This window comes from Psammomys obesus, unplaced genomic scaffold (genome assembly GCF_907164565.1).
Source record: "Psammomys obesus unplaced genomic scaffold, mPsaObe1.curated_primary_1811, whole genome shotgun sequence".
NCBI lineage: Eukaryota > Metazoa > Chordata > Mammalia > Rodentia > Muridae > Psammomys > Psammomys obesus.
In genome coordinates this window covers 29523864-29548718 of record NW_026596057.1, presented here as the reverse complement: position 1 = coordinate 29548718, position 24855 = coordinate 29523864, and the positions used below count along the sequence as shown (strand labels likewise).

General features: G+C 37.6%; 1 protein-coding gene across 3 annotated transcripts in view; it reads left to right on the top strand.

Annotated features, from left to right (window-relative positions):
• Kcnt2 (potassium sodium-activated channel subfamily T member 2) overlaps positions 1-24855 on the top strand; it is a 377298-nt gene that overhangs the window by 315972 nt on the left and 36471 nt on the right. For all 3 annotated transcript variants that reach the window (XM_055624693.1, XM_055624692.1, XM_055624691.1), the window contains 3 exons: positions 16695-16796; positions 19923-20006; positions 21068-21196. In XM_055624693.1, coding sequence (XP_055480668.1) covers positions 16695-16796; positions 19923-20006; positions 21068-21196 — 315 coding nt within the window. The remainder of the gene's footprint in view (positions 1-16694; positions 16797-19922; positions 20007-21067; positions 21197-24855) is intronic.

Below are 24855 nucleotides of genomic sequence, written 5' to 3'. Positions count from 1 at the left end.
TATAATTTGTTTGTTTGTTTTTATTTTTAAATAATTTATTTAATTTTATTTTATGTGCATTGGTGTGAAGGTGTCAGATCCTTGGAACAGAGTTACAGACAGTTGTAAGCTGCCATGTGGGTACTGTGAATTGAATCCAGGTCCTTTAGAAGAGCAGACAATACTCTTTTTTTTCATATTTTTAAAATTTTTATTAATTACAGTTTATTCACTTTGTATCCCCCCCCCCTGTAGCTCCCTTCCTTCTCCCCTCCTAATTCTACCCTCCCTCCCCCTTCTCCATCCATACCCCTCCCCAAGTCCACTGATAGGGAAGGTCTTCCTCTCCTTTCTTCTGATCCTAGTCTATCAGGTCTCATCAGGACTGGCTGCATTGTCTTCCTCTGTGGCCTGGTAAGGCTGCTCCCCCATCAGGGAGAGGTGATCAAAGAACAGGCCAATCAGATTATGTGAGAGACAGTCCCTGTTCCCTTTAGTATGGAGCTCACTTGAACACTGAACTGCCATGGGCTACATCTGTGCAGAGGTTCTAGATTATCTCCATGAATGTTCCTTGGTTGAAATATCAGTCCCAGAAAAGACCCCTGTGCCCAGATTTTTTGGTCTGTTGCTCTCCTTGTGGAGGTCCTGTCTTCTCCAAGTCTTACTCTCTCCCCCTTCTTTCATAAGATTCCCTGCACTCTGTCCAATGTTTGGCTGTAAGTCTCAGTATCTGTCTTTAACCACTAAGCCATCTCTCCAGCACCTGTTAGTTTGTATTTTTAAAGCAGAGTAAACTGTAATAATCTTTCAGAGGTCACTTCACAACAGCAATATGGTTTATACTTGACAAGGAGTCATTCATATTTAGTCCTGTTAGTCTTTCAATTCACAGTAGACCTTGGTAATTCACCTTGTTTTGTAACTTTAATAAGAACTATACATATTTTATCTTCTAAAATTTAGATATTAAATATTATCTGTAGGCCACATGGGATAGCAGAGTGGAATAAATCACTTGCTGTTATGGGCCCGATGACCTGATTTTGAGTCTAAGAACTTAGGATGTGAGACGGGAACTCATCCAGAGTTATTCTCTGACCTCCACTTGCACTGTGGTGTGCTTATGCCCACAATCACCACCTCCTACTGCATTAGTTTTTGCATTAATGAATAATATATTTGATTCCATTGTATTGCTTACTTAATGCTAGTTCATTTGTAAAATGTTTAAAAAATGGCTAATTGAGTAAGGTGATCTCTTGCTTTCTCACATACTGTCTTTTTTTCACTCAAAATCACATATTTATTTACACTAATGTTATAATTAGAATAAGTGAAGTTATTACTTTAATTTTTATGTCAGTGTTATTTCCTTAGCTGTTCCTGTTTCTCCTCCCACTGGGAATTATAAACTTTCTCTGTAAAAATTCAAGTGCTCTCATTCATCATCTCTTCTCTGTGATGCAACTGCATTTTGCAAGCTGTTTTGCTTTCGGGCTTCCTGATATTTTAAAATTGTGATGCTCTTGTGAATTGCAACTTTTGAACAACCATACATAGTGTATGGGTAGATTTGTATTTCCATATTAAACCAAAATTATTATTTTTTTCTTTTTTATTTACTCTTTGCTCACATGTTCCATCCCTACCCTATTTTCCCCTCCCTTCTCTCTTCTCAGCCTCTCCCGTCCTCCTCCCTGCTCTTCCAGATCTAGTCCTCTGTTTCCTTTTTGTGGTGATTTGAATAGGAATACCCCCCCCCATTGACTAACATGTTTGAAAGCTTGGCCCATAGAGAGGTGTGGCACTGTTGGGGTGGGTATGGCCTTGTTGGAGGAAGTGTATTACTGTTGGGGAGGGGAGGTTAGGCTTTGACAGCCCCTTACTCAGGGTACATCCAGGGTGGGACCCAGTCTTCTTCTGTCAATAGATCAGGATATAGAACTCTCAGGTCCTTCTCCAGCACCATGACTGCCTGGATGCTACCATGCTTCCCATCATAATGATAATGGACTAAACCTCTGAAACTGTAAGCCAGCCCCAATTAAATATTTTTTATAAGAGTTGCCTCTTTATAAGAGTTGGTGTCTCTTCACAGCAATAAAACCCTGAGACAAGCTGGTATTGTTCTGCCCATTTCATGAACCCCAAAAGACCAGGAATAAACAGACTCCACTGTAAATGTATGAGATTCTTTTTATTGTAAATTACAAGCTGCAGCTTGGGCCCACAATCCCCCACCGCCGAATCGGTGAGAGCCAAGCTCAGTGCTCAGGTTAGTTGGGTGATTTAAAGATTCTGGTCCCTCCCAGCATGCCCAAGGAAGGGGCGATTCCTGCCTGGCAAGCATCTATTGGCCAAAATGCTACATTTTGAACTGGCTATAGGAAGGTCCCCAGACAATTAATGACCTGGTGTCCCTCCCTAGGGGGATGGCCAGTTTCCTAACAACTGTATCTCTAGTGGGTGGGGAAAGAATGCAATAAGGCGGTTCTCCCCCTTGGGGCATTACTGGACTTCTCCACCCACTTAGTTCAGGCCTTAATTAATAATAGCTGCTAATTTTTAATCTTTTGGTCTCTCAGTATTAAGGATGCAGTATTGCTGTAGTAGGCCTGCCCATGTTTTTATTTGGGACGATGGATTAGAAAAGCATTTGGATGCTTTATGTGGGGAATAGGCCCTTCTACTGGGAACACAGTTGTGCTGGGGGTGATTTGAACAGTGGGGGCCTGGCTAAGGTGGTTTCAGAAGAGAATAATGTTAGTATGTGGTTTTGAAACTGTTCTTGTAATATTTTGCCAAAGAATTTGGCTGTTTTTTTTTTTTACTCTTGTCAGAAATATTTGTCTGAGGCTAACGTGAAGAGTTTTGGATTAATTGCCTTGGCAAAGCAAACCTCAAAATAGCAGAGTACAGATTCTATCATATGGTAATTACTATTAACTCCTATACAAGTGTTTTGATGAAAAAGAGCAAGGTGAGAAAGGAAAAATACCAAATGTATGGTTCAAAGAGGAAAGGGGCACCAGAAAGTGGAATGGAACTAAATCCTGTATTTAAGGAGATAAACAGATTAAATATATTAAATGAAAATAAGAAGTGGTGACCCAAGGGCAAGATCTCACACAGCCAATCTTCCTTCTAGAGAAAAGCTTAGGTCCAGGCCTAGTGGTACACGCCTTTGATCCCAGCACTCAGGAATCAAAGGTATGCAGATCTCTGAGTTCAAGGCCAGCTTCCTCTACAGAGCAAGTTCTAGAATAGCCAAGTGTAGTCAATGAAGGAAATCACTGAAAACAGAAAACTGCTGAAGATATAATTCAACAGTGGGGCCATGTTCCAGCCCAAGCAAGCAGCAGAACTTGGCAGTTTCAGCCACCTGCTTCTGGTGGTGAGAAGAGAGGGGCTATGGAATCTCCCTCCATGACAAAGGAAAGCTGCTGAGGCCAGCTGTGTGGCAAGGGTATCCCTGCATGGAGGCCTAGAAGGGCCAGTATGTGCTGTGAAGACTAAGTCTGCATTACCTTGCAGACCCCAAGATGTTAGAGATACCAGACACGTGGGATACCTGCCAAGGAAAGCCGCTTACAGGGGTGAGGGTGGGGGGTGGAACTAGCCTGAGCGAAAGAAGTGTGTTGCAGTCAACAAAGCTGAAAGGAGTTGGAGGTCTGAAGAATGTTTGACATCAGACTTGGAGATGCAGAGTTTGGAGTTTACCCAGCTGGTTGTTGGTCTTGCCTTGGTCTAGTATTTCCTCACCATGCTCTCTTACCTATGTTTTGGAATAGTAATATATATCTTGTGCCATTTGATGATGGAAGTATGTGATCTGTTTTTATTTTAATATTACAGAGGATTGCAGTTAAGAGACTGTATGAATATCAAGAGACTCTGAACTTTGAACTTTTAAACATTTTTGAGAGTAACAGACAATGGGGATTTTTGCAGATGGATTTTGCAGGAAATGGATGCATTTTCTATATGTTATGGCTACAAGCCTATGGAGGCCAAAGTAAAGTGTGGTATAGATATGGCCCTATATCAGGATAGGGCCATATCTACAGACTCAGGATATTTGAATGCTTGGTCCATGGGGAATGGTGCTACTAGTAGGTGTGACCTTGTTGGAGTAGGTGTGGGAGAGGGCTCTGAGGTTTCCTATGCTTATGTTACACCCACTGTGGCACCCAGTCTCCTACTGCCTATGAATCAAGATGTAGAATTCTCAGATCCTTCTCCAGCACCATGGCTGCCTGGTTGCTACCATGTTTCCCACCATGATGATAATGGTTTGAACTTGTAAGCCAGCCCCAATTAAGCATTTTCCTTTATAAGAGTTGCCTTCATGCATAGTTCTTGGTTGGAGTATCAGTCTTAGGAAAGACCCCAGTTCTCAGATTTTTTGGTTCTGTTACTCTCCTTGTAGAGTTCCTGTCCTCTCCAGATCTTACTGTTTCCCACTTCTTTCCTAAGATTCCCTGCACTCTGCCCAAAGGTTGGCCATAAGTCTCAGCATCTGCATTGGTAGTCTGCAAGGCAGAACCTTTCAGAGGTCCTCTGTGTCAGGCTCCTGATTTGTTCCCTCTTTTCTCCTTCTTCTGATGTCCATCCTTTTTGCCTTTCTGGATAGGAATTGAGCATTTTAGCAAGAGTCCTCCCTCTTGATTAGTTTCTTTAGATGTACAGATTTTAGTAAGTTTATCCTATATTATATAGGATATAATATATGAGTGAGTATATACCATGTGCGTCTTTCTGCTTCTGGAATAGCTCACTCAGGATGATCTTTTCCAGACCCCTGCACAGATGTAGCCCATGGAAGTTCAGTATCCAAGTGGGTTCCATTGTAATAGGAACAGGGACTGTCTCTGACATGAACTGATTGGCCTGCTCTTTAATTACCTCCCTCTGAGGCTGAGGGGGAAGCAGCATTACCAGGCCACAGAAGAAGACAATGCAGCCACTCCTGATGAGACCTAATTGACTAGGATCAGAAGGAAGGAGAGGAAGACCTCCCCTATCAGTGGACTTGGGGAGGGTCATGCATGCAGAGGGTGGAGGAAGGGAGGGATTGAGACAGGAGGAGGGAGGGGACCACAGGGAGGATACAAAAAAAATGTCATTTTTGTAATGAAAAAAACAAAACAAAACAAAACAAAACACAGCTAGTCCTCAATGTCTTACAAATAAATGAACTGATCACATTAAAAAAAAAAAAAAAGAGTTGCCTCAATCATGGTTTATCTTCACAGCAATAAAACACTAACACCTTCTGAAAAGTACAAGCCTCCCACGGATATCAACTAAATATGTTATATCAAGTTACATACAAGAAGTCTAGATATATACACTAATATTAAGGCTGGACTAGTCAAGTCAGTAGGAGGAAATGGGTTCCAATATCAAGTAAAAGAGACAGTGATAACTCCTGTTCCCAGTGTTAGTGGTCCCACAAGAACACCAAGCTGCAAAACCATAACATATTTGCAGAAGACCTAGTTGAGCTGGATGGGCCTCCTGATTTGCTCTTCAGTCTCTGATCCCTTTTGAGCTAGTTTATTCTGTGGGCCATGTTCTTAAGGTGTACATGACCCTTTTGGCTCCTACAATTCTTCCCTTTCTTCTGCAGGATTCTTTGAGCTCCCCCCATCCCCCTAATGATTGGATGTGGGTTTTTGCATCTGTTTCCATCAGTTACTGGAGAAAGCCTCTCTGATGATAATTATGCTAGGCTCTTGTCTACTAGTAAAGCAGACTATCATTAGAAATCATTTCATTGAACTTTCTTGTTCTTGTTTGGTTCTATCCTAAGTCTATGGGCTATCCAGGCTCTTGTTCCTGTCATTCCAGACAGTGTCAAGTGTGGGCTCTCTCTAGTGACTTGGGTTTGAAGTTTGACCAGTCATTGGTTGAGCACTTTTACCCCAGCACATCTTACAGGTAGGACAAATTGTTGGTCAAAGTTTTTGTGGCTGGGTTGGTGTCTCAGTCCTTCCACTGGAAGCCTTGCCTGTTTACAGAGGATATTCAGTTCAAGCTCCATATCCCCCATTGCTAGGAGTCTTGGCAAGGGTCACTTTCATGGATTTCTGGGAGTTTGCACTGCACTCTTCCCACCTTGCCTCTTTAATTCCTGTTGTCTCTTCTAGAACTCTCTCCTGCCACCCTCATCCCTCTTATTCCCATCCCCACCTGCTCCTATTCCACCCACAAGATCTATTCTATTTCCCCTTCTGAGGAAGATCATGTGTCACCTTGAGTCCTTCTTGTTACTTAGCCTAACTGGGTCGCTGGATTGTCGCATGATTATCCTTTACTTTACAGCTAATATCCACTTTTAAGAGAGTACATACAGTTTTTTTTTTTGTTTTGTTTTGTTTTTTTTCTGATTTTGGGTTATCTTACTCTGGACGATTTCTTTTCTTTTCTTTTTTCTTTTTTTGTTCCATCCATTTTCCTGCAAATTTCATTAAAAAAAAAAAAACAGCTGAGAAATAATTGTGTAAACATACCATGTTTTCTTTATCCATTCATTAGTTGAGTGTCATCTAGGTTGTTTCTAGTTTCTATTACAAAAAAATTGTCATGAATACTTGCACAAGTGCCCTTATGATAGAATGGCGCTTCCTTTGATTATATACTCAGGAGTGACATAGCTGGGTCTTGAGGAAGGTCAATTCCCTGGGTATCTGGGTGCCCGTGTAGCCTCTGGCAAAGCAGTGCAGCTCCACTGGGTATAAGGCTGGAATAGGGTAAGAAGGAAGGAAGGGGCTTTTGGAGGGTAGTCTTGGTGGGTGTTGGGAAGTGTTTGTGGTCCACAGGCAGGGGTTTTACCAGATATCTTCCAAAGTTAATGATAAATCTTCACAACAGTAAAGAAATAAAATCAGATTCTGTTACTATAAATAATAAAGTTTGTATAGATGAAATGATGTATTCCTTTTTTCTGTTTACCAGACAAATTTCTCTTTTAATTATTTATTTAAAAATTTTATTCTTTATATACATCACATCCTAACTGCCTTTCCTCACTCCACTCCTACAAACTGTCTCCCCACACCTTTCCTAAACTCCTCCTCTGTTACTTATTAAAAGAAAAGGAAGGAAGGAAGGAAGGAAGGAAGGAAGGAAGGAAGGAAGGAAGGAAGGAAAAGGAAGGAAGGAAAGAGGAAAGGAAGGAAGAAAAAGAGAAAGAAAGGAAGGAAAAAAGGAAAGAAGGAAGGAAAAAAGAAAAAATGAACAAGCCCACCAGGGATATCACCAAACACATCATAACAAATTACACTAAAACTGGACTCATACCCTTATATCAAAGATGGACAAGGCAACCCAGTAGGAGTAAAGGGGTCTCAAGCACGGGCAGAAGAGTCAGAGAAACCCCTTACTACTGCTGTTAGGAGTCCCACAAGAACAGCAAGATTATTATCTAGTCTCTGTGATCCCCTATGATCCCTGCTTAGTTAATTTTTTGGGTTGTGTTCTCACGGTGTCCTTGACTCCCCTGGCCCCTAGAATCCTTCTTCCCTCTCTTCTTTGGGTTTCCCCTGGTTTTATGTAGTGTTTGGCTGAGGGTCTCTTCATCTGCTCCTCTCAGTTGTTGGACAATGCCTCTCTGATGGCAATCGGGCTAGGCACTGATTCATTATGTGTATAGCAGAATATCATTAGCAATCATTTCATTGATAAGCTCATTTTTCTATGATTCGACACATGACATCATCCCCATTTTCCTTAGTCCACGAATGCATGCTGACATTACATGTCATTGCTACCCTGCTTCTCCTGTGGAGCTATGAATTACTGTAGATTTGAAGTTCCTCATCCAGCATAATTTTACTCTAGAGGCCTGCTTTAGTCCAAACTCTCAATAGTTCTGTTTTCAGTTCTAGGAATTTTGTCCTAAGCCATGAAACAGGTACTCCATTCAAAGTGTTCTTTTTCCTTTTAATTTAACATGCAATATTTAAATACACGTTACTTTTAAAAGTAAGTTTGTGATATAATTTTTATTTATACAATGTGACTAACTTACTGTTTTTGCCTTCTGATGTGGAAAATTTAAAGTTTGGGACTCAGTCAAGTCTCACTCTTCTGTGAATCATATGCAGAAAAAGATAAATCTAGAAAAGATCAAATGCTTTTAGTATTGACCAATTGCTAACCTGTAATGCCCAGAGTTGTAATAAATAGGCAATAGGTTTTATATTAAATGTTGAAAACTTAGTAAGCTTCCATAAATTCATGTAGCCCAAATGGGACTTCTCTGTATCTTATACCTGAATTGATTCCCTCCTACTTATAACTTTTAGCCATGCAGATATTAGTTTTTTAAGACAGGTATAAGTAAAATATATATGATGGATTGTCAACTAATTTTACCTGTTCTATGCAGTAAAGCAGCCCTGATACACTAGAGTTCATTGTATTAATATATCTTCTTCTGTCTAGAGGAAACAGTTATCATAACATGTATTCTGATTAGGATTGAATCAATTGTTCAAGACTTTACTTGCTGAGATATTTAAAGCAAATAGGGCAAAAGGAGTGCTGCAGGCTCTTTGGTTCATTTTTCCTTAGAAGAGTTCATGACACAAAGGCAGCAAATGTTGAATGCTGAACTATTCACATATAGCAGAACAGTATCTCTGTGAGGGCTTTTCAGAGGTAGGGAACATCAGAGAAATTTTAGACAACAAGGAGAGCTCACAGGAGGCCGTGGAAAGCAATATGTTCTATAAGACAAGAATATTCTCCGTGGTCTGATGGAACCCATACAGGGAATGAAATTTTAGTGTTTAACCAGATAACTACTTGACTCCTTAGTATTTCTCACTGAACAGTCCTAGTCAGACAAGCTGGAAAGACCAGAGGGAGCAGACATTGGTGGCTCAAACACTGGCCTTTGAATTTTCTTTTTATTTCTTTTCTTCTTTCTTTAATGAAATATTTACTTATTTATTTACTATTATTACAATTTCTTCATTTTGAATCTCAGGTATTGCCCCCTCCCTCATCTTATCCTGTACTACCCTCTCTTTCTTCCCTCCCCCCCCATGCCCATCCCATTGAGGAGGTCAATGTCAATGACCTCCTCCCTTACTGTATGATCCTAGCCTTTCATGTCTCATCAGGACTGTCTGGATCCTCTTTCTCTGTGGCCTACTAAGGCCACCTCACTAAGAGGAGGTGGTCAAAGAGTAGGCAACTGTGTTCATGCCAGAGACTGCCCTTGCTCACCTTACTAAGACACCCCCATGAAGACTGAGCTGCCCATGGGCTACATTTGACCAGGGGATCTAGGTCCTCTTCATGCATGGTCCTTGGTTGATTCATCAGTCTCTGAAGGACCCCATGGGCCCAGAATTCTTGGCTCTGTTGGTCTCCTTGTGGAGTTCCTGCTCCTCCAGGTCTTTCTATCTTCCCCTTCTTTCATAAGATTCCCTGTATTCTGCCCAAAGTTTGGCTATGAGTCTCAGCATCTGCTTCTATACCCTCCTGGGTAGAGTCTTTCAGAGGTACTTCATAGAAGGCTCCTCTTCTGTTCCCTGTCTTCGCCCACTTCCATTATTTATCGCGTTTCTCCTTCTGAATGAGGATTAAGCCTCTTCCCTAGGCTCCTCCTTGTTGTTTAGCTTCTCTAAGACTGTAGATATTAGTATGTTTAGCCTATATTATATGACTAATATCCAAGTTGCAGCATGTCTAAGGGCATGGTGAAGATAACTCCACCAGATTTATGATTTCATAAAGTTGATGTGACAGTTCTGTACTTATGAAAAAGTAGCTTTATAAAGTAAAAGAGTATTATCAGTAGTCTCCGTTATTCAGAAAAAAAAAAAAAAAGATAATAAAAGCCTGGCAAGATAATGGTGATGATGAAAACAGAGAATTCCTGGAAAAAATAAAACCTCCAAACCAGCATGACTTTGGTAAATAAGTGATGTATTTAATTATTTTATAGAATATCAATATTGCATTATGTATTGTACAGCTGGTACTATGTGAATAAAGATATATACATATGTGTGTGCCTAAATTATGCATATTGATGTGTATATATGTATGCACAAGTATGAGTGTTGGTCAGAGTACAACTTATGGTAGTCAGTTCCCTTCTTATACAATTGGTAACTTAGGGATTGAACTTGGGTCATTAGGATCATGGCAGGTGCTTTTACTTGCTTAACTATTTCTCTAAACAAAGGAGCACATGGGAAAAGAGAGAGACAGACAGACAGACAGACAGAGAGAGAGAGAGTTATAAGACGACATGGTTTAGCCACAAGATTTCTTTTGAACTCCATAAAAGATTGTCTACAAAGAGGATTGGTTGAAGAAATTAATTCGGAGTCAAAGAGACATCTATAATGCGATACTGATGTCAAAAATAAGGCAGATTCTTAGGGTTACACATGTTTCAGAACAAATACCTTAGGAGATATTGTGCATGTAAATTTTAAGAAAAGCTACTAGAGGTAGGAGTTCTGTTGTCAGATATCAGAGGGAAATGAAGAAATTCAAAGGAATTGTATTTAAGAGAGACTTCCACTGAAGCCAATAATTTGTTCCAATGAGTCTTGATTTGCTTTGCCTCCCACACTGTCCTATTACATCCAAAAATTTGTCAGCTCATTCCATATGGTATTGGATGGCCACAAAGCAAACAAAATATCTGCCAGAATTAAATTTCTTGTTCCAAGAAAGGAACTTGTATGTGATCACAGATGTACTTGAAAGAGAGGTATGAGCTAATGCCTTAAATCACCTTAAATCTTTAGGCAATGATTTAAGTATCACAATTCTTTGAAGTACTTTAGATAAATGCTTATCAAGAGAATAAACAAATTACCAATGAAGTTTCACTTGGATACAGAATTCTTTTTGAATAAAAAAAACTTCTTGCGTAGTGTGGAATGGAACTGAAGGCCCTCTGTGCAATACGCAAGTGCTCTACTCCTGAGCTATATCCCCATTTCTATGAGTATATTTTTGGTTCATTTGTTCCTTAAATGTTATAATGAAAATAGAATTAATTCACATATCTCCTTTACTCTCATCCGTCTGGCCCCTTCTGCACCCTCTTTCATGTTTCCCTCCATGCCCTCTCCCCCTCTAAAACTTACAGTCCCTTTTTTCTTTATTATTATTGTTACAAAATACATATATACATACATACATACACATGTAAGCATAGTATGCACAAATAGATTAAGAAAACCTGCGGAGTCCATTTTTGTTATTTGTTTTTATACAGGTGCAAGCTAAGCACTCTGTATTGGATAACAAAGAAGAGGTAATTCTTTTTTTTTTTTTTTTTGTATTTTATTTTTTTCTTATCAGTTACATTTTATTAACTCTGTACCCCAGCCGTGTCCCGATCCCTCATTCCCTCCCAGTCCCTCCCTCCGTCCCTCCTCTCCGCCGTGCCCCTTGCCAAGTCCACTGATAGGGGGGACCTCCTCCCCATTCATCTGATCCTGTTTTATCAGGTATCTTCAGGACTGGCTGCAAAGCTCTCCTCTGTGGCCTAACAGGACTGTTCCTCCCTTGGGGGGTGGGGAGGCCAAAGAGCCAGTCATTGAGTTCCTGTTAGAAATAGTCCTTGTTCCCCTCACTATGGGAAATTCTTTCCCTTTCAAGAATCATTACTTAACTCTAGCTATTTTTCTAGGGGTGAGATCCAATCAAATTTTTCTCCTTTCACATTAGCATGTCTATCATGCTAATATTGCCATTGTTATGCTCTTATTTATACTGTCATTTCTTCCTTAAATTTGTTTTTTTAATTTTTATTTTATATTAATTACAGTTTATTTACTTTGTATCCCAGCTGTAGCCCCCTCACTCATTCCCTCCCAGTCTCATTCTTCCTCCCTCATCTCCTCCCTGCCCCTCTCTAAATTCACTCATAGGGGAGGTCCTCCTCCACTTCCATCTGACCCTAGCTTATCAGGTCTCACCACGACTGGTTGCAATGTCCTCCTCTGTGGCTTAGCCAAGCTGTTCCTCCCATGGTGGGTGGGAAGGTCAAAGAGCTAGCCACTGAGTTCATGTCAGGGACAGTCCCTGTTCCCCTTACAAGGGACCCACTTGGATACTGAGCTGCCATGGGCTATGTCTGAGGGGGGTTCTAGGTTATATCCATGCATGGTCCTTGGTTTTATTATTTGCAATGCATTCACTTTGTATCCCGATTGTAGCCCCTTCCCTCATCTCCTCCCAGTCCCATCCTTCCTTCCCTCTTCACTTCCATCCTCTCTCCCTAGTCCACTGAAAGGGAGAGTCTTCCTCTCCTGCCAACTGACCCTAGCATATCAAGTCTCATCAGAACTGCCTGGATCCTCTTCTTCCAGGGTCTGGCAAGATCATACCACCAGGGGAAAATGATCAAAGATCAGGCAACTGAATTCATGATAGAGGCAGCCCCTGCTCCTCTTACTTGGGGACCCACCTGGAGACTGAGCTGCCTATAAGCTGCATCTGAGCAGGGGTCTAGGTCCTCTCTATGCATGGTCCTTGGTTAGTTCATCAGTCTCTGCAAGGCCCCCCCAGGCCCATATTTTTTGGCTTTTATACTGCCTTTTCTAAGAGTGACAGTTTCACAGCAGACTTCCTGATATTCTGTCTCTTGCAATCATTCCTCCAGTGTTTTTGTGATGTTCTCAGAGCCATCTGGGGTTGGTATCACCAGTATCCATTAATCTCTACCTTGTGGTTTACTGTGATGGTGTATTTGCTTAGAGAACCTTCTTTAAGGAGGGATGGTAGTTACATTTATCAGTCAAAGGTGTCTCTCAAAGAAAGCAGATCTGAAAGTCACTCATTTGGAGCAAAGCCAAGAAAGTAGGTTCATGAACCACAAATAAGTTTTTAAGAGGATTATAATGTCTGTTAGTGTTAGAGAAGCAATAGTAGAAATAATGAGTATGTCTTATAAAATACAAAAACAAACAATACTAAAGAAAGGTTTCATTGTAACATAGAAATTAACAGTACACTCCTTCATGTTTTCAGACCTCCATTAAGTAACTCCAGTGAGACAAGAGTTGCATATCCCTTATGTTCTAAAAATTTCTTATTTCCAGCTTATAAATGTTACAACCGTTAATATCTTCAGTAAATTTTTGATGTGTGAGGTTACCAAAAGTAGAATAATGTGCTCGAATAAATTTCATTGCCCACCTGTAAGGCCACATGTTGTTTCTGACTTGATTGTAAGTAGCCTATAGCAATTGCATGGTGGATGCTCTCATGGGACACAGAGTCTAGTGGAGACATAAAATCAATAAACAACGTTCAAAAGGAAATAAGGAATTATAGATTTCACCTGTATAATGCTAGTAGTGGAAGGTATTTTTAAGAGTAATTGTGGAAGGCCTGCTCTAAGGTGACAGAAAGGCCTCTGTGGGAAAGTAATAGTCGTGTTACAATACCAGCCAAACAAATGCAGAAAAGCATAGGAAGGCACATTACAGGAAAAAAAGATGTTCATTCTCTAAGTTCATTCATATAAATAATATGTTAACTATTAAAAGGAGTAATGATCAGAGAATATAACATTTTCTAAGTAGTTACTATGTATAATATCGTAGCTATTTTATTTATTGCAATCGAAATGAGATGTGGATGCCAATACAATCCCATTTCACTTGTAAAGAATCAGGAAGAGGGACATTAAGCATAATCCTTGAGGTTACACAATAGCTGAGGAACATCACTTCACTCAAACCCTAATATATGTTTCTGTCAACATATATGCACCAAGCCAAGCCACGGTTCACTACCAGTTTGTCATTTTTACCAGATGGAAATTTCTACCAATCTTAAAATTTGGAAAAGTGCTTTAAATAACATGAACTGAAGAATCATGTGAAGGTGATACCTACCTTAGGGTATTAAACATTTCTGTATTAAAAAGTTTTTGTTTGTTTAAATGAGAGGAAATTTCTTGGGTTTAGAAAAATATATCTCTGGCAGAAAATAGTCCAGCAGGATTAACCTGTGTGAAGAAATCATGATATTTCTGAGATCATCTACACTGATCCACTAAGCTGTTGGGAGATTTAAAGTGGCTTTGATAACACATTCTGAAAGTTAAAACATTTCTGATTCTGTAAATAAGAAACTATTTTCTTAGTCACAGAATTTCTGGTTCTCTTTTCTTCAGACATGCCTAGAAAGCCTAATTATAGGGCAAATGGACTCAATTTATAAACAGAAATGAGTTACCAGGAAGGAGGAGACTAATTAGCAGTGAGGCTGTCTGGGTATAACAAAGATTTGTGGTAGAAAATGTCAGGTTTGAGTGTCAAAGCAGTAGAATTTATCAGAAGAAGTAAAAGAACACTCTACTGGTGGTAGATTTTGGAAACTTGATAGATATGCAAGTTAGAGAGGGAGTAATGACATTCTTTCATTGATAAATTAGGCCCCTTTGATTAAGATTTAGTAACCAGGTGGGTATCTTGTGTGACCGAGTTTAGGAGGTAAGTTTGCACAGTGGCATTCAGGTTAAAACTCATGGATTTATGGTTAAATATAAAAGTAGCACAGGGACTTTGATTAGAAATCCCACATAAAAGGCAGAGTTCCAAGTTCAGTTATTTACTGGTGTGTCTTTCTTGCTCTCAGATACGGGGGAGAGCGAGTCCCAGGTTAAGGTGTTTACTGATGACGTGAATGGTGAAGGCACACATTTAGTTCAAGGCTGGCACATGGTACAAGGTCTTTGGTTTTTAGGACACTGATCCCTTTCATGAGAACTCTGACTTTGTGATATGATGAAATCAGTTCCTCAGAACTCAACCCTGCAATGCGATAACCTTGGCAGTTAGGACTACAACACATCAATCTAGAGCAGCATGAGCATTCCAGCCCAGCTCAGGCTCCTACATGCGTAAGTGAAGGAGTAGGAAATGCTCTGATTTGAAATCATGTTCTTTATCCACACACATTCTAATAAACATCCCCGAATGCTTCTGTTTTTATTATGAACCACAAAGCTATGAACACAGAAGAGCAACTATCTCTCTGGTATGTTCACTTAGAGTCTTTTGGGAATGAGACATGGAACAGAAGCACCTTAGATTTTCACTGTGCCAGAAACCGCAACACTGATTCCATAGTGGTTATAGCAGTTTACATACCATGGACAGATAGGATCATTTCTGGACACCCTTGTATTTGTTTTGTGATCATGACCATTCAGAATAGCCTCTCAGTCACTCTTTTAAGGAGAAAATAAAGGTCTCTTTCTCTTTGAGATCCCCAAAATTTGCTACATTAAAATGCACCTTACATCAGGATTTGTCAGAAGTATATTTCTTATTTTCATAGCTGTTTCAGTCTGTGCTAGTAAAGCTTGCAGTGAAGAAACAGAGTTTTTGAAATAATGTTTTAGTGTCTGATGAATACAAGGTTAACTTTCTTAAGATGCCTCTTTAAGTTGTTAATACATGTAACATTTGCTCTCTTCTTTTCTGTATCTTAAAAAGAAGACAATAGAACTTTGTTTTAAGGCAAGGGCTTCTGTAAAACAGTATGGTCTGCATCTAAATAGCAATAGAGTTATGTTTAAAGAAATTACTGCAAATCATAATATACACCCATACTTATATTCACATCAAATTTCATTTGGAAATGTAAAGGAGCTTCTCTGTAAGTATGTATGTTTTTGAGAGAAAGTGAGACAGACCGGAAAGTAAACTAAGATGATGGGGTGTGATATTCATATTTACTTTGTCTGAGCTGTGAATGGTGAAGGCACACATTTTATATCAAAGCTGGCACATGATAGAAGCACCTTGGTTCTTAGGGCACTGACCCGTTTCATGAGAACTCTGCCTCTGTGATATGATGAAATCAGTTCCTCAGGACTCAACCCTGCAATGTGATAACCTTGGCAGTTAGAACTACAACACATCAATCTAGAGTAGCATGAGCATTCCAGCCCAGCCCAGGCTCGTACATGCATAGTTATTCTCATATTTCAGGATATCTAAAAGCAAAGCTTAACATCATGATAAGCCTATGTAACGTTGACCACTGCTTATATTTAAGTGAACTACTTTTATTTTTTTTTATTATGACATCTATTGCAGCAGGAATAAATGTTTGCACATTTTGTATTATGAGATGTTCCAGTAGATTCAGAAAGGTTGTGAAAGAAAATTAAACAGTAACACAAACCTAGCCACACACCCTTTTATCTAAAGTGCTGTTTTTCCTGAAATATATGCTAGGGCAATGGTACCTCAAAACTTGTAGATAATCAACTAATTTCTGATTTCAATTAAGACCCACTCCATGAAATGAAACCCATACCCAACAATGCTTGTTGACCATGAAACTGAGTCTAGATACCCCAGGTACTTAGGCTAAACCCAATACTAACGACCTAAACAAAACAAAACAAAAACAGAAATAAAATGACTGCTAATGATATTTTGTTGTACCCATTGATCAGTGCCTTACTCTGCCATCATCAGAGAAGCTTCTTCCTACAGCAGACATTTAAAATTATATTCTTAAGCATTTACATGCACATACGCTCACAATAACATATACAAAATCAATTTTAAATGAAGGTGGGGCACATTTACCATTAATAGTTGAATATGAACATTTTTTCATATTTGCTGAGAAAAATTGCTCAGATAGCAGTGCCCAAAATACAGATGCTTACAGCTTCTCCTTCTGATTCTGAACAGAAAGAGCGAGAACGAGGTTCAAACCTGGCCTTTATGTTTCGACTGCCTTTCGCTGCAGGAAGAGTGTTCAGCATCAGTATGTTGGACACGCTTCTTTATCAGGTATGTGATTTTTCTTCTTTTCTTTGAAATTGTTATTTTATATTTCACATTATTTTATATTTTGAAACATTTCAGCATGTTTCTATGCATTTAACCACATAAAAGCTGATATGAAACATTTTATTCAAAAATACATTTTAAATATGATCTGAGGTCGAATACTCAGACCTGAAAACATACATAAAATGAATAGTATATAGATTGAGCAGGTTGTATTTAGGAATATATATTTATATGCACAGACATAAATGCATATAACAACCATAAAATTGAAAGAACAGGGAGGGGTATGTGGAAAGGTTTGAAGCAGGGAAAGTGAAGGAGAAAATATTGCAATTATATTATCTCAAAGATAAGAGAAATAATATTTAAAAGATTATATAAGTAAAAATATATTACTTGTATGTATGTGCGCGCGCACACACACACACACACACACACACACACACACACACACACACACACTCGAGGACCTGAATTACCTCCCCAGAACTGAGAATGGAAACAGAGCTGACTCCCAAAAGTTGTCTTGTTTTTCACAGGGCATTGTGTTTTCTTTAGCTTTCACTATGTCTGTCTGTCTTTGTCTGCCTGTCTGGCCCTCTCTCTCTGTCTCTTTCTCTTTCCCTCTCTTTCTCCTCCCTCTCAATAAAAATAATGAAATGTAAAATAGCCTATGCAATTTCTTGTATTCCTTTGTTACCAGTCTCCCATGAAATTTATTAATATACTTTTTTTTTAATAATTCCAAGCATACTTCTGAACCACTTGAGTTTTTAAAGAAAAATAACAAAAAGCCAAAGGTATCGTGGCTTATAGTACTTCTTTTTTTTTTCAGATTTTAAACAAAAATAACAAGATTTCAGCATTCTAAACTGAAGATACTTAAGCATCTGATGATTTTTGTTCACTTTATATAAATATAAGAAACATTTTACAACCTAAAGCCATTTACTTAAAATTGTATTCTTAAGCATTTACATGCACATACGCTCACGAGAACATATACAAAATCAGTTTCAATGAAGGTGGGGCACATTTATCATTAATAGTGAATATGAACATCTTTTTAAAAATATTTGCTGAGAAATAAATGCCAAGGCACCATTGTTGTTTCTGCTTTGTACAGTAATCCACATCAATCCAAACATCCATATATCAGTGTCTGTTTTGGTTTGTTTGTTTCTGACTACAGCTGCATAATAATAATGTTTCCTGTTCTCTGATTAGCCAGGCAATCATGAAACATTTCTAGGAAAAATATACGCATAGTTTTTTCTTTTTCCGTCACAACATTAGTTTCAAATTGACCAGCTTCGCATTTTATTGTCTACATCACTTTTGATTATATATTTGCTGCACTCCTCCACAACTGCCTGCCTGACTACACTAATCCCAAGATACCTGGAGATTTTTCTGGTGGTCTCTGGGCTAAGTGCCCCAGTGTGTTCTTATGGGTATCCGGAGCCATCTGCTTATCTGGAGAGGTGACACAGCAAACAATGAAGCACTATTCATGCTGTGTACTAAACTTTCCAGATAATTTCTCTTCTGTACCCAGGCAGGGTGGTCTGTACCCAAGCTCCCCAAATGTGCATATATTTACCTCTTGAAGGGAAAATTGCAACCTAGTTTTTTTCTTTCTTTTCTGTCTCTTTCTCCTTGTTTTTCTTCCTTCCTTCCTTCCGTCCTTCCTTTTTTCTTTCTCATTTTTAAAGTATGCTTGAAGAGCAGCAGTTGAAACTGAGCATTGATCAAAGAGAAGAGCTCAGCTACTATTCTGAAGCTACAGAGTCTTATGTCTATGTAATAGAATGATCCCGCACAAGTGGGGACCCATTTTTAAGCCTTCTTTGGTTTGATTTTTTATTTATTGTTATCAAAAGACATGAAAGTTAGTTGTTTGTTGAAACTTCTACAGAAAGGCTCAATCAGAATTTAAAATTTTTGAATCAAGCCTGACAAGGCGGTGCAGCTGATAAGGTGCTGTGGTTAAGCCTGAAGATCTGAGCTCATTCTCAGAGACCCATATGTTAGAAGAAAAAAAATTCCGCTTTCTGAAGTTGTTCTCTGAGGACCCCAGGCATTCTGTGGCACACATGCACCCACACACTCACAACAATACACAGAAAAAGAAATTATTGTAATATGTTTTAAGATCAGAATTACGACAGAATTAGCATTATACTTTGTGCTTCAATCAGTATATACTATATCTGTCTATATGGGTATGTGTATACCTGAGAGAAACATCCTACATTATAGCACGCTTATTTGGTGGGTTAGATTGATTTCTACTTTAGCAAACTTATTTCATTTCGCCTAAAATTTTTCTAGCTACAACTTATAACTTTATTTTGCTATATGTTTTGAAAAACATTTAGATAGAGGACATCAGCATTAGTGAATTCTAGAAAATACTTTCTATCCTTCTGGACTTTGGGTTAGTTATGCCTTCTCAACTGTTAGAAATTGTTTTCTTCTTGTGTTGATGCTGGAGTTGTGCCCAGAGCACTGTGCATGTCAGCCAAGTCATCACTCCTACAGATGACTTTTAATGATGCTATTTGTACAGTCTTACTAATACTATAATTACTATTATAATTGCTAACATAATTATTCACTATAATTGTTATGCACTGTTATTTTCATTGTGATGTTTCCTTTTCAAAAGATATTCTATTTTAACATAGAGTAGTTTGGGAAGGACTATATGTAATATGAAATAATAAAAGAAGTCTAAAAATAGATTTTATTTTACTATTGGGCAGATTAATCTTAGGGGAAAGACTGGCTGAAGTATTTTTACAATGTTTATTTTAAAAGTTGTTAATTTGACCATTTTATTTCAGTTTAGAGGCATTTATAACATTTTATAAAATGTTAGTATCATGCCGATGTCAGCATGCATATTATCTTTAAATAATAAGTATTTCATATATTTCTTATCATTGGCTTAAATACAAATGGTCATTCTAAAAGTTGAGATTTATCTCATTTTATCAAGGCTTACTTCAGTGTTAGATATAATTTTCCAGAAATATTTATGTGTTCACAGCGCTCACTATGTATCTCATACTATGTATCTTCTATACATAATATATACATATTTTGTTTATATTGCAGTCATTTGTGAAAGATTATATGATTTCTATCACCAGACTTCTGTTGGGATTGGACACCATACCAGGATCGGGTTTTCTTTGTTCTGTAAGTTAATCATGTCCACAAGAGAAGCGAATTCTGATAGAAGGTTTGGAGATCCACCTACTATGTGCTTTGGGTGACTCATCTATAGTCACACTTATGTCCTCACATGTGTCCAAAGAGTTAATCTGAGATTTTTTTTTTTAATTCATTGAAAACCCTTTGACCTTAGGCCTATTATATACTTTTTGTGGCTTAGGCATTTCAATTACTATCATTACAAAAACAAACAAAAAACATTATGTATAAAACCAAGCAAAAGTTCTCATTTTTGTTATTATTTTAGCTACTGATTTGACAATGACAGGTCCGAAATTTGGATTCTGCATTGTCTGTGAGCAGAGTAATTCTGAAATTTAACCCCCCTTTTTTTTTCCTGGGGTGGGTTGTCACATTGTTCAGACTGTCTTCATATTCCTGTAATCAAGGAATCCTCCACTCCAGCACTTTGAAATAACAGTTAGAGCAGGCCTGTGTCTTTGTACCTGGTTCAAACCTTCTCTTCTCTAGAAGAGCGTAGTGAGTAGAATGCAATAGATTGCTGATGGTTCAGACGTACCAGCAATTGGGAAGAACGAGCAGCCTGGTTTCTTGTCTGAAACCCCATGCTCCTTCTACCTCAAATTTGCTTCTGTGCGTGTAGGAACTCTGCAGGATAGGACTTTTCTTATTGGAGTAGGTTCTGCACCCTGATTACATTTTTATTAGAACACTCTGTTCACTAAATATCAATATCAATGTGACATTACATCATCTTGAAGATTTTCCCAGTTTACAGTTATCTCCCTGGCCCCTCTCAGTGTTGTGTTATCCACTTTTATTGGATCAAAATAACAACATATTGGCCCAGACTGAATAGTTAACATCTCTTGGATTTGGATGAACTCTCAGGAGAAGATGAAATGGAGTAAAATAAATAAACCTAATTCATGAACAAGCTTTTATGGAATACTACTTTGAGATTTCAAAATATATATTGACTCAACTTTTAAGACGACAAAAAATACCCACTGGGTTGTTCATTCTTAAAACTTGACTGTGTGATTCATTCATATGCATTATAGATGAAAATCACTGAAGATGACTTGTGGATCAGAACATATGCCAGACTCTATCAGAAGTTGTGTTCTTCTACTGGAGATGTTCCCATTGGGATATACAGAACAGAATCTCAGAAACTAACGACATCTGAGGTTTGAAACTATGAAAGCCTTTTTGACGTAATGTATACTCTGATGAATATAGTCATTCCTAAGCATGGAAACTGATGTAACACAAATGCAATAGACAGTGAAAGGAAGTTGTAATTAAATGCATAGAGTAAGTTTTCAGTAGCTGAAATTTCAACTGTTTCACAAAATATTATTTGGTAGGGGGCTTTTCCAGCATTGTGGATATTGGGTTCTAGTATCCTTTTCTAGATCCAATATTAGTCACTTCTAGGACATTTTAAAGAATCAGAACAATTATAAATAACCCAGAGATTCTCAGATAAAAATCACCTCTAAATCACCCGTTTCTAATGTATTTTCCAACTACACTTATAAGCATTTGAAGGAAGAAGAACAGGAAATGGCATTATGCATTAAAATTCATGTTTCTCTGTCTCTACATTATGGAAGGAGAACATTGGGAGGAGAGAGCAAGTGAGAGAGGGACTGGGAAGAGAGGAGAAAGAAGTTTCAATCAGGATATAAAATAAATTAATTAATTAAGGAAACAAGGAAAATAGCTATAAGAAAAGTCTAGGAACAGCGCCTGATTCTCTAAAAAAAAGTAATTTGATTAGCAACTTGAACTTGTTAATATGGAAGGAAGGATTTTGATGAGCACCTGAAACTGAGAATACAATTGTATTTTGATTTTATCATATCATTTGATTTTATCCAGGTGATTTTTATACTCTTGGGAAAACCTAACTCTTTAATTTAGGCTATGTTATGACATAAAATTTTTAGATAAATATACTATTCTACTAATATGTACATAGTATTTTAATATAAAATTTGTTTAATATCTTTGAAGTATTTCTTTTCAAACTTTCCAAAGTTATGATAAATCACAAAGACATTTAGGCTAGTTGTATATTATCCTCTTATGCAAAGTCACTCTCAGCATAGGTCTCAGATCAATGATATTAATTTTAGCTCTCTAAGTAAATCACTGAAAATGTTTATGATAAAAATCAAAAATTCATATTCATGCAGGAGAGTTTTATTATTAGCATACAGCTAACAGGATAGAGTTTTGTTTTCTTGTTAAATTATGATTATAAATTTATATAGATGGGTGTTATGGACATCTGGGTGTTACTCATTTTCTGTGATGTTCTGGGTGACTTCATTGTTTCTGAGACATGGAGAACTTCTCTACTGCCATCTCTACAGCTGAATCTAAGTTTTTGTTTAACATAGACTCTTAGGTTCACTTTAGAAAGAACACTTTCAAATAAACAATCAACAATAGCTAATGGGAGAGGTGAACAAGAAAGTGAATTACATGAAGTAGTTTGGCAAACATTGCTCAAATTTTTAGATTAGATATTAGTATTATTTGATTATATAGTAAAAAAAAAACCCACTTTTTTATACGTAGTTTACCATTTTTTTAACTTGCTAGTGTTGCCATAGAAGTGTACCATCCATTCAATGTCTTATAGATATAAAGATTTTAATGGCTTTGAAGATGGTTCAGTGGTAGAAAGTGCACACTGCTCTTCCAGAAGAGGGTCCTGTCCTGTGCACATCCACACAGAGAGACACGTGGTCATATACATAATCGAGATCTTTCTTTTTTTTTTTTTTAAATCACTTGTTATTTTTTTGTATTTTTAAAAAATTAAGTTTGGTTTTCTTTTTCTTTCTTTTTTAAAATATTTATTTATTTTATTATGTATATAATGTTCTGCCTGCATGAACACCAGAACAGCAGTAGAAGACACCAGATCTCATTATAGATGGTGATGAGCCACCAGGTGGTTGCTAGGAATTGAACTCAGGACCTCTGGAAGAGCAAGCAAAGCTCTTAATCTCTGAGCCATCTCTCCAGCACAATAGAGATCTTTTTAATGAAAATTTGATTCTGACATTTGTAAGGACTGAGAAGCCTGGAATCTAGGCAGTGGTAGGTTTGTTGTCTAAGGAGAACCTGCTCTGTGATTCTTAGCAATTTGATTAATGCATCTTCTCAGGACAGAACAAGGCATTCTGGGATCACTAAACCTTTCATGATGTAATGACTATTCAGCAGTCTTATCTCCAAAGATCATTGCACCGTGGCATACAATTTTACATACTTTTCAGAGTGGAACATAAACATTTAATGTAATACAAATATTTCCTAATTGGATACAGTAATTACAAAGTGAATTTCTATAGCCTTTTAATATATTATTACCTTTATATAGGTTTTAATTTAACTGTAGCAATTGTTTTCTCTGATCATGCCATCCGTATTCATGTTAATAATTTTGTATTATTGAAAAAAATCTTTGTTGTGTGATAACGTAGTAATATAGAAAGCATAACTGAATATCTCTGTTGTCAAAGAACATTTAATTACATTTTAGCCGATTCTATCCATCGCATGTAAAGCCCTCATTGAAATGCTTTTTAATCACCAAGCCTCCAGTTTATTTGTATATTTTTTTATTAAATTTTTATTTTTTACATTAATTACAGTTTATTCACTTTGTATCCCAGCTGTAGCCCCTTCCCTCATTTCCTCCCAATCCCACCTTCCCTCCCTTTGTCATCTACTCCCATGCTCCTCTCCAAGTCCACTGATAAAGGAGGTCCTCCTCCCTTTCCATATGACCCTAGCTTATTTATGTATATTTTAAAGCAGCATGTTACTGTCAGAAAACTGACCTAAAATGGTGCTTTCCTGTTTTCTATTTGTGAACTTAATTTATCATATGACACATTTTATTTAATGATTTATGATTGAGTACTGTAGATGAAATTAGACAAAAGGATGAAGGGAGAGTACTAAACATCTCTTCAACAATGAATTTCCCCAAATTAATGTTTTGTGTATGCAACATGCACCATCTCCTACAGCTGAGTGTTATTATTCTTTTCTTTTTCTTAAAGTGAGTATTTTATTTTTCCTCAATGTTTGCATTACTGACTTGCACAAATATCACTAGCTGCAACCTCCCACTGTGTAAAATGTTCTGTGGGAGAGCAAAGAAGATAAAAGGCGATACTTCATTCAATTAAGACAAAAATAGCTTTTTTTCTTAAATGAATATTTACATGAATGATAATTCTTACAATACAATTTGGCATATTTAAAACTGACTTGACAACTTCATAGAATTTTCTCAGAGGTAACATGAAAAGCCTAATACATGGAGAAATACAAGTAAATCTTATAACACTGAAGTTTCTTTTCCTGGACACTTATTTTAAAAGTTACTCTATTTCCTCTCATTCTTCATTTGGAGAGTATATGACTATGACTGAGGGACAGAATCCACAACCACTCAGGGTTTTACATTTAGCAGGAACACCATTACAGTGAAGGAACTTAGTGAAAACATTGGGTTTTGTGTGAAGAAAAAAGAAAAACTTGTGTCAAATAAACACAAATAAAAGTGAAGATATCTAAGGAAATAACACCTATACCATCTTTCTTCAATGTCAGAAAAGAACAAAAACAAAAACACAAAAAAACCCAAAACATAACAAACAATACCAACCAACCAAACAAACAAAAAAGAAGTTAGGAAATTTAAGCAAGTTTTCCAGGTCCAAACAGTAGTTTTCTCTTACTAAAACTTAACAAAGGCTCAAGGTTTCACAAAGTAGAAGTTTCATTCAGTTTTAGAATTGAAGGGCTCATTATG